The 11,505-nt window shown below is 42.4% G+C and overlaps 1 protein-coding gene across 1 annotated transcript; it reads right to left on the reverse strand.

Annotated features, from left to right (window-relative positions):
• Nucleotides 1-5,950: 5,950 nt before the first annotated feature.
• LOC120679818 lies at nt 5,951-8,498 on the reverse strand. The gene is made up of 3 exons (XM_039961483.1): nt 7,584-8,498; nt 6,917-6,997; nt 5,951-6,494 (listed from the first exon to the last, which is right to left on the reverse strand). The coding sequence occupies exons 1-3, from the start codon at nt 7,962-7,964 to the stop codon at nt 6,261-6,263; spliced, it is 696 nt and encodes a 231-aa protein (XP_039817417.1). The 5' UTR covers nt 7,965-8,498; the 3' UTR covers nt 5,951-6,260.
• Nucleotides 8,499-11,505: the final 3,007 nt, after the last annotated feature.

The following is an 11,505-nucleotide window of genomic DNA, read 5'->3' on the forward strand; positions in this document are numbered from 1 at the left end:
CATGTGTAATTAGTTATTTTTTCAACTGCATTTAATGCTCCATGCATGTGTTCGAAGATTCGATGTGATGTGTACTGTAGAAAAAATTTTGGGAACTAAACGAGGCCTTTGTTACGCCAACTGCCTAGTCTTAGACCAATTATAGAGCAGTAATATAGCTCTCAGTTTAACTGCCCCTTGAAAATTATTTCAAATTGTCTACTACCCATTTCACATGCATACACTACCCATTTCACATGCATATGCATGTATGTCCTCATTACAAGTATTCGCACACATCCAAGCAAGTCCAAACAAAGAGCCGTTCTTCGAGGTAACTTCGTTCGTTGGCTGAGAATATCCTTGCCTAAGCTGGCCGGGACAAAGATTTATATATGGAATTTTTATAAGGGAAACCGCGTACGTTCAAGTTGTACCTTGCTAATAGTAGTATGCCAATGAGCAATATAAAATTAATGAAAACCACTTAGACCAATAGTGGTATGTAATCAACCCTTGAAATGGTACTCATTTAATTTTGTGGGAATTCATAGAACGAATGCTACTCTGAAAATATTTTTATCCCTAGTGAGGGAAAAAATTATACATATACCCAAACTAAACTAAAAGTCATTCTAACTTGACCCCTATAAATTGTTTTAGTTGATTTGGAGCAAAAACCCTCCTACTAATTTTCCTTTGCTTTGATTTTAACTTCCCCCGTCGTTCACCAAATATCTAACGCAAGCATGCATTTTAAACAAGTATAGGCAAAGGCATGGCTATACTTTTTTTTGTAGGACGCGGTTATATTTGCTTTCATGATGTTTACTTACTTTGATTGGAATTAAGAACCTGCTCCAGTTGTCGTTAGCCGGCCCGGAAGAGGCTAGCCAGCTGGTGCTTATAAATACTAGCTAGTTAGGTTTCTTGTCAGGTACTCGCGCAGCTGGCCGAGAAGACAAACAATGGCGGCGACGACACCTGCCATCAGTGGTGAAGAGTTCTCCATCACAGTAGTGGAGCCCACGGCGCAGGCTGCAGGTGATGAGGAGGTGCCGCTGAGGGAGAGCCGTGAGCTCCAGCAGAGAAGAAGGGAGAGCAGCGCCGACATGGTGAGGAGGAAGCTGGAAAGGCTGAATCAGATCGTGTTTTGCGTTGCCTTTCTCGAGTGGGCGGGCAACGCTGTCGGCACTCTGGCCTTTATTTGGGCTACTGTTATCTTGCTTGGCGGGTTCAGCTCTTTGCTGAGCACCACAGATTTCTGGTTTTGTACCGTCATGATCTTCATGGACGCCTCCAGGTACGTCGTATGTAGCGCGCGCTCCCTCACTATATATATATATATATATATAATAATAAATTTATCAAGTTATTACCGAAGTAATAGCTTGCCGGTTACTGAACTACTAGAAAGTTGTTCAACAATTATACTCAATTTAGCTGTTGGTGTAGAATAATCTGCTACACCTAAGTGACTCACTGCTGACTCTAGCTACATATGCATGCAACAACAGGGTTTTCATCCGCAACGATGCCTCGGTCAACCAGTGGTTATTCGGCTCCACGAGGGCATTCAGATGGGAAAATTTATCATTCCCTCGCATGTTTGTGCCACCAAAGTATGGAAATGTAATTGCGGTGATCATAGGTGTGGGAATTTCCCTCACCCCACTAGAGTTTCACCCGCAAATAGCTGCGAGCATCCTGAAGGTGATCTTACTGGTTGTTATCAGCCAGTTGCTGGCTCGACTACGTCAGGGCTGGTTTGCTTACATCACCCTCTTCCTTTTATTGGCTGCTGCTGTCTGCGGAGGCTCTTCTGGATATTTCAAAATAGCATCAAACATTTTTTCTTTTGAGGACGAAAGATAGCCAAGAGATCCCATGTGGTTTCTAACCTAAAATTTACGGGTTTGTTACTTGCTTGGGTTTTTGGGACGTTCCTCCTGGCAGTGGTGGCCGCTTGGATCATGTCCCGCATACCATTTATGAGGAAACCTGTACCACTGCTTTGTTTCAGAGTCGCCATAGCCTCAGGGTTGGCATGTTTGCCCTTCCTCCAAGCAGAATTAGCTTCTTATTACAAATATTTCAGCATATCAGTCGCTGCAGTGCTACTAACACTAAGCAACCATGAGATTTGGGGACGGGACGATATCTTTTCAGAGACTTCATCGGAAGAAAACAGTAGCTCTCCAGAGGCTACTTGGGAACAAAACAATAGCAGCTCCTGTGCCCTCCTCTTGCAGATCCTTGAAACCGTCCTGCCCATACTCTTCTTTTGGAGCGTCATGTTCCCATTGCCAGGCATCCCCCTCAAAATAGCATTCTACATGTTGTTCTCGGTGATAGCAGCTGTGCTGATCGCCAACCTACAGATCCCGGTGGCATTTCTGCAGGTTCTGCTATCGGCTCTGCGCCTTTGCAGCCTGCTAGGTCATCACCACCATGACTATCGCCCCTTGCCACCGGATGCTAGCCCAAACTTGGTTCCGTCCATAGTAATCTTCTTCATGATGGAGCTATGCCAAGGGTCATCCTACATCCTGGCAATCATCTGCGGACTCATCTCCCTTCTCTGTCGCAGATCGCTTGTCCGTGACTTGGAGTTCAGACAAGACTGGGGACCAAAAGCTGTCAACCTGTACCACCATCAAGTCTACCAGGCACGCACGGAAAGGGGTCTTTTTCCTTCGGAGAAACACACGCCCAGCCTCACCAGCTTCGCCATTGAGTCCCTTGGCAACACCTCAAGTGAAATGCAACAACTTGTTGGGCTTCACGTTCTTCACAACTTCCTGGAACGATGGGACTCCGAGTCCAAAAACAAGCTCATCACAGAAATCATTCACGGCTCCAAGAATGCAGTGCCCAACTTGATTGACATGCTCGGCTCCACTACAGTTGCACGATACCAAGAATATCAGGCTGCTAGCCGCTACAATCACCAACGAGATCAGTGGCAACCTCAAAATTTCTGAGTTTCCTGGCATGCTGAAGATGGTATCTTCGCTCCTCGATGCTGAGAACCGACAAGACTCCATGTTGAACCATGTTTCTGAAAATAATGGAGGGAGCAACGTTGAATGTCAGTTGATCGAAAAACTTTTTTTCAGAAGGCGAATACGCTTCTACTTGTTGGGCTTGTCCATGCTTGAGAAGCTTACCTGTGATCCTGATAACTGCGCACAAATTGCCAAAGATGCTACAAACATCATCACCAAGATCATAGGGCTTATCGCCTACCTCACCGACAAGAAAATCAGTGGTGAAAGCGAAATACAGCAGAAAATGATGGTGTATGATTCTGCTTTGAAGTTTGTGAGGAGGCTTGCTATCAAAGGTGGCAAAATTGGCATGAGGTTTCGCCATGAGCTGTCAGAGAACTACTTCTTCCTGAACAGCCTCGAACGTATCTTGGACTTGGAGGACCGCCAACCAGAGCTATGGGAACCAGTGATGGATATTATAGCAAAGCTAGCCTTAGATAAGGCCGCAAGACAGGAGATTGGGAGCACCCATTCCATTCTTCGCAAGTTGGTGCATGGGTTTCTCAGGCCCGATGATGTTACTTATCTTAGCAGGAACAATGATCCTTCTTCACTGCAAATGATCGCAGGGGAAACACTGGCAAATCTTACAATAATGAGCGTAGACAACTGCTGGGCTATCTTGTGGGCGGAACCAGGACGACATAACCTTATAGAGATGATCACCAGCATACTTGAAAATGAGTGCTGCATATGCGTTGCAGCAACTCTACTACATAATCTTTGTGCAAACTCTAGAGACAAGCTGATCGACCTTGGTGCAAATGCGCACCTTGAATCTGCCCTCACAAAGGTGAGACTCTCAATCATTACTCAGAGAAACCAGTGTCATTATATTTTCATTAAACTTATGGTTTTTTAGTATAAACGTACATGTATGTGTGGAGCTTAGTGACATATAAGAGCACCTTATAGCTAGAGGGTTCGTTATGTTAGTTTCATTTCCATAGAAGAATATGAAATGAAGTGGTGGTCCTTCATTACTTAACATTGTCATTGTCGTCACACTGTGCAGGTGATGCAAATTATCAGGACTAGTGAAGAGGGCAAACAATTAGAGGCCGCTTTATGTGTCGCTTCACAAATTGGTTATGTAATCCCTGAATACTTTACCCAGGTTCTTGAATCATGTACCGACGCAGCAGCAACAGAACTTGTTGAAAAGCTTGTGGATACTCTCAGTAACAGGGAACCGAGCCTTGAGTACCCAAGGATAAGAAGGGTCCTTGTTGAGGTGGTAATATCAATTGTGGACTTGAGTCCGGGGTACATAAAAATATTTAGGGAGAAGGGAGCGAAGGACGCCCTAGACATTGTCAAAGGAACCCCATCCAGGTTGGAAAAGTACATGGTCTTCCTCGATGGTGAGGGAGTGGTCGCAGAGAGCTTACCTATGCGCGACCTGGTAGACAAGGCCAAAAGGCTAATTTATCAGGCAACTCCAACTCGGGGTGCTCAACCAGTCGATCATCCATGAATCATCCTTGATTGATAAATAAGCCTATTGATTGATAAGTGGACGGATGACACGAAACCTTGATGATTTCGTGGCGTCCGTCCACTTATCATATTAAAATGGTATTTGTGTAATGTCGTTGTACTAGTTAGAAAATAAGCCTATGAGAATTCATAGACATTGTATGTCCAACACATTCACCATTCATGCAAATTTATAGTCGTTGTTAATAGCCTATGGGAACATGAGTGAAATCTTAACAGTCTTCTTATCATTTGATTTTGACCAATAGAACTATGAGTTACCCTTAAACATGTACAAAGTGCATACACAACTTTTCTAGAGAAAATTCAGAGTCTCCTGAGGGTATTTTTGCTTAATTAGTACTTCGGACAGTTTTTTAGAATGCATATGGGACCTAAACAAGGTTCCTCAGCTTTTTAATTCTTTATTAGGAACACGCGGAGTTGGCACTTGAAAATTACCCTATGCACCGTTAGGCCTACTCCAAAGATTAGAGATAGTTGATAGCTTATACATCTAAGAGATAGTGTAAGAGATATGTCCCCCAACAGTAATTTAAATAGATCCACATATCAAACAAAATTAAGTATTAAGCAATATATAAGTATACCACCGTGTAGCTGCTCTCATCATCAGTATACCACCGTGTGTATGTTCGCATACTTATTTATCCCTTTAGGTAGGTTCATATACTAATTTTAAGATACTTCAAATGGGTATTTATGAAAAATTTCAAAAGCATCCCTATTTTTTTAAATATATTATACTTATACCTATAAAATAAGTATATACTTATTAATATATAAAATAAGTATGTCCACATAATCTATGTATGATCACATCACTACACCAAACTGGAATTACCTTGGCGGCCAAAAACCGCCAAGGAATATACCAAAACCGCCAAGGAAATCATCCTTGGCGGCTGGCCGCCAAGCAAAATGCGCCACGAATAGAGGGCCAAGGAAACATGATTTACTTGGCGGCTAGCCGCCAAGGTTATTTTTCTTGGCGGTTTGGCCGCCAGGCTAGAAGGACTAACGGCAAAATCTTCGCTGCGCCAAGAAAATATTGCAACCGCCAAGGATATAATTTCCATGGCGGTTGTCGACCGCCAAATAAATTACATTCCTTGGCGGGCTGTAGCCGCCAAGTAAATCAGTTTTATTGGCTACCAAGAACCGCCAAATAAATTTATTTCCTTGACTGTCGGTAACCGCAAGGTAATTTCTTTTCCTTGGTGACCAGCAGCAGCCAAGGATTAAGGATTACTTGGCGTTCCAGCCGCCAGGTTAAGTCTATTTGCTTGGCTGCTTTCCACCACCAAGGTAATTCTATTTGCTTGGCTGCTTTTTATGGCCAAGTTAATTCAGTTATATTGGCCAAGCAAATGTTTGAAAGAACCAGAAAAATAAAAATAATGGACTAGCAGGCAAAATTCAATATAGATCCAAATTGGATTATATGATCGTTGAAGCAATATATAAATCATACATCCATTAGTTCATCACAAGTCCATATGCATAGCTAAAGGCAAACATGTCTGCCATATGCATGCATCATGCCTACATATAATCTGTGGCAAATATTGTATCATGCCTACATGTCACATCACATGCACAAAATACATTAGCAAAAGATCTGGCTAGCATATGCAGTATCTACCAAAATAAGCCAACAGTCAACACCACATCCTCCAGTCAGTAGGGGTTGCTTGCTTTAGTTGAGGTCACAGTCATGGTCACTAATCATGAATAGCCTTCGACAGCTCTCTCATCATCAGCATCTCCTTCGATGGGTCGCTCGCCATCAACGTCATCTTCTAGGTAGGGATTGGCTTCATCATTTCCTTCAAAGGAGGCATCATCATCGACGTCGTCGTCGTCGTCATTGTCGGCATCGCTTTCATTGTAAGTGTCATCATCGTCGCTTTCATCGCGCCTATCAACTGAGTGAGAGCCTCCATGTGATGAGCCAACAGCCTGCAAATCAGTAAATTTTCAGTTGTATGATAATGTAGGAACTGAGAACCAACATATAATCTCAGTAAATAAACAGTTTCAAGTTGTTGTATGATCATGTAAGAACTAAGAACCAACATATAATCTGAGTAAAAAACAAAATTTGATGCCATCTGCAGCTACATGCTTAATTCCCAGCCAAACAAGAGGCTGCAACTAAATTATACAGCAACTGAGAGGAATTAACCATGTCAAACTAATGGTGGCTACCTTACCATGGAATTAAATCTAAGACTGCCATTTCTAATCAACAAGAAGCCACTTGTTCACTGCTGCAACTCATATTGGCATTCTGCCACCAAACAGTATTAATTTTCTAGATGAGATGTTCTCCATATGCAAAACATGAATGGTACAGATAATCATTCAGTTCAATTTGTAACCTGTTGACGACGTGCATCAATATTTTCTAGACGGGACAGCAGCTCTGCAGGCGGTTCTTTTCCAAAATCAGCATACATTGCCTGCAATTGAAAAGTATATAAATAAAAATGCAGACATGTCAAGATATTGATTGTGCCATCCAAGCTATTGGCAAGTTACTTAATCAGCTGCAATGAATATATACCCAGTTTTAGGAATGAATAAAATAGCTGCAAGTTACGACAATATTTGTATGCAATTCTCGAAGTACCAGAATGTAACATAATTTTCTAAGAAACTTAAATCCTCTGTACATAAGCAATTTAACCTGTACCACACAAATGATTCGCTTTCAGTTGTAGTGATGGTCAACTATATAAACCAGAACCTGATACACTGACACAAAAAGCAATGTTTAAATGCAATAAATATCATTGTAAAATTGTTTACGTCAGATCTCATCACCTAAAGAATCTCAAATCCAAGATTTTTGGTCTTGTCATCACTACAGATATAGCAAATCAGAGTACATTGCACATCAAAGGAAAAATAGGCAAAAACAATAGATCCAGCTTCACGCGTTCCTGGCATTTGGCGAAACCCTAGCACCATAAATTAGGAGCACATGCCATGTATGAATCCTTAAATGGGAACAAACAAATTGACGCATAAGCTTCTTTACAGTACCTGTGCATGTCGTGCTTCACAGCGAGAGGGGATATACGGGAAGATTTCGAGGGAGGAGAACTCGGGGTAGGTCTCCAGTTGGGGGGCATCGATGTGGAGACAGTGGCCGGCATCTGGAGATGGCCTCCGGCGGAGTCCCCCGACGGCGTGCAGGAGGCGGGGGTCGGCGGCATCCCGCGACGGTGTACAGGCGGCGTCCGCGGTCGGCGGCATCCCCCGCAGCGTGCAGGCGGCAGCGGCCGGTGGGGGCGGCGCCCGGCTCAGAAGAGGCGGGTCCACGCCCGGAGGCATATCCGGTGCAATCACCGAACTGGTGAAAGCACCGTGAAAGCAAACTAAAAAGGTCTTCAAAAAATTCTGAAAAAAATCATGAATGTACATCTCGGTCTACCCCATCTACATATAAAATTTCATGATCAAATTCATCTTACTCTAACAGTTACAAAAAAGACAAATTTGGGCTGCATTTGAACGTTAATGATTGTCAGAAAATTTGTCTTTTTTGTAACTGCAAGTGTAAGATGAATTTGATCGTGAAATTTTATATGTAGATGGGGTAGACCGAGATGTACATTCATGATTTTTTTCAGAATTTTTTGAAGACCTTTTTAGTTTGCTTTCACGGTGCTTTCACCAGTTCGGTGATTGCACCGGATATGCCTCCTCCACGCCCGGCCCTCAAGGAAGCAGGGTCGCGCGGGGCATCGCCCGGATCTGGGCCTCGGTGGAGGCTGGGTGTCTGCGTGGGGTGCTCAGGGAGCCAGGAGCCAGGGGCCAGGGGCGGCACCCAGCTCGGGGGAGGCGGGGTCAGCGCCTGGCCGTCCGGGATGCGGGGGTGGTGCCGGCCGGATTAAGTGGATCTGCTGGTGAGCCGAACAGAGAGCGAGAGGAGAGGGGTGGCGGCTGGGTGGGGGATGTCTGAAGATGAGAATTATATACTGAGAGGTTAGGGTTTTCGATTTTGGGCCGGTTCTTGTAGCGGGAAATCGCCGAGAGGCGCGAATCGACTGAAACCGCGCGCGCGGTGCCAAATAGTGCATGGCAAATGGAGCGCAGGTGCGAATCTAGTGAAAAAAAAGTTCTGCATACTAATTTTCCTGTGACGTTATTTAAAACTATAGAAAAATTGCTATATTCCAGTGTGTTTTGATAAGACTATTCCTGAGTCGGAAAAATGGGCCTTTGAACTATGTCTAGCTCAAATTAGATTTAGAAAAATGAATAAAAATATATTTAGGCTCATATGTTCTATTTTAGATCATATACTAAAAATTGATGAAAAATTAAATAGTCTTCTAGAGACAATTCAAACTTCTACATCCAAATTAGCACGTAATAATTATAATAATATCAAAATTATGTTAGAAAATTCTACAAATCGGCGTGACAATATATTTTTGACCCATAAGATCGTAATAAAAATACTAAATGATTTCACGAAAGTGAGACCACATATTGTTCACAAAGGGATACATCTCTCACATACTCCCTCCTTCCTCATTTGTTTATAAGGCATGGTGGAACATGGCACGGTCTTCCAAACGATACTTTGACCATTTATTTGTCATATATTATATCACTTATGATTATAAATTTATAATCATTGTAAACTATATTTGATCACGAATCCAATCATATAAAATTTACATTATAAAAATTAAAAATTAATAGTTAAATTATTGGTCAAAGATATAAATGTTTGAATCTTGATATGCGTGTGTGCCTTATAAACGAGGAAGGAGGGAGTAGTTTCTAGTAATTGAAGTTGAACTTTGAGATTTGACCATCCCATAACATGATCGAACTCATATGCAGCTCAATTTCGGACACCACCTTATCTTGACCATAATATTGGAAAATATCAAGTTAAATTAGTAATTATTGTTCAAAAACATGTTTTTCTATTCTCTATTAAGTTGGAAGAAAACATGTCATAGGAAAAAATTTAAGACATGGTAATTATCATACAACAAATGCCACTAAGTGAAATATCCTAATTTTAGAAAAAAGAACTATCAAATTTGATGTTCTCACGAGGAAGTAATACCAACTACAAAAGTTAGTTCTAGATTAAAAAGAAAAGGATGGTGTCATATTCAATGAGGGGCTCCTGTTGGTGTTGATCATTCAGGATTGCAACCATTTGCAGATTAGTGCTAGGTAACAAATACTGTTTGGTCGACAACCTAATGGTCATACAACAACAATATATTCTTATGATTGCAAATATAAATATGTATGCAGATATAATATAAGGACTAACAAAACAAATCTTATGTGCATTCATGATTATATGGCATGTGTACTCATTTAGAATGAGATGTGCAGAACTAATGTGTATTTATTTTAACAAAATTAATGATCTTAATTATTGCAATATAGTATTGTGCCATAAACGAAGGACAACGTATAGAAATGCACACTTTCCTTGGTGGTTTGATGAAACAGCCAAGGAAATGCGCACTTACCTTGGCGGTTTGATGAAACAGCCAAGGAAATTACAAATTTACTTGGCGGTTTGAATAAAAGGCCAAGGAAATGCGCATTTTCCTTGGCGTACTTTGAAAACCGCCAAGGCAATTACAAATTTTCTTGGCTGCCTACAAAATCCGCCAAGGAATTATATTGTACTGGTGGTTAGCAAGCACCGCTAAGGTAATACTATATTTCTTGGCGGTTCAAATTTGGCCGCCAAGAAAATTCCTGGCCGCCAAGGTAATTCAGTTTTGGTGTAGTGCATACCCAGTGTCTATACCATCATAAATGTTCTAGTATGATCACATACTTCACGCATATACTCTTCGTTAGGTTAGATACATGCTACATCATGAGATATACATGTGGGAGTAGCTACAAGCAAGTATAGAAAAGATTTTTCCTACATATGTGCTATTTTATGCCTTAGGTGTAGCAATTTATTCTACATCAATAGCTAAATGAGTAGAATTACTGAATAAACTTTCAGTAGTTTAGTAATCGCGCGAGCTATTACTGAACATTGTTTAATAGTTTGGTAAATTTAGTTTAGTATTTTAACCATTATTTTTGCTAGATTTTTTTAAACGAACTGGCAGGAGATCTACCTATTATATTAAAAAGCCGGAGGAGGCCGTTGGGCCAAAGGACAGAAGTGACAAAAGTCCCAAAGAAAGAATTAAGTGCGGTTAATTAGAAGGCCTAAGTGCTTTGCACCAGCCAAGCTCCAAAGCGATGCTTCATCCTTGATCTTGCAGATGATTATTGGTACTGACGTATCCCATCGGTAAAAACTACGTGTGGTATGCTCTTTCCAAATCTCCCAAGTGCAGATGATTATTTTTGCTAGAATAGAATTGTAATAATATTGCCGTATTAAACAAATAAAAAAATGAAGTATAGAAAGATGTCACATAAACCTTTTGATTTCAAATACTGATCAAGAGCAACGACGACCAAAATACCCCTCAGAATTAATAATAACAAGGAAAAATAGCCCTGATCACATTTACTCTCGATCTACCTGCCAACAATCAAGGCCCCCAGCAAATACGAGACCATGGTCAGATCATAATCTGCCGTGACCATGGCGACCACCGGCGAGCCGCGGTACGCCCACAGCCCGTCCTGGCAGGACTCGACGGCGACCTGCGCGTCAATGTACTCCTGCCTGACGCGCGAGAAGTCACAGGCGAACAGCTGGTCCGCGACGCCGGCCATCAGGGGGCCTGCCTCGCCGTACTTCGCCTTACAGTGGTCGACCGCCGCCTTCTCGCCGGCGGGGAGCTTCCCGGTGCCCAGCATCTGGTCCATCTCGGCCACGGAGTTCCTGTACCTCTGCCTGGCCAGCCTCGTCGCGACGAGCGCGTAGACGGTGAGCTCGGCGGTGGCCGGCGCGTTCTGCAGCGTCTCCCGGCAGAGCGCGTGCCACCGCTCCGTCGTGTTG

The sequence above is a fragment of the Panicum virgatum genome, chromosome 6N (genome assembly GCF_016808335.1).
Source record: "Panicum virgatum strain AP13 chromosome 6N, P.virgatum_v5, whole genome shotgun sequence".
NCBI classification, from domain to species: Eukaryota; Viridiplantae; Streptophyta; class Magnoliopsida; order Poales; family Poaceae; genus Panicum; species Panicum virgatum.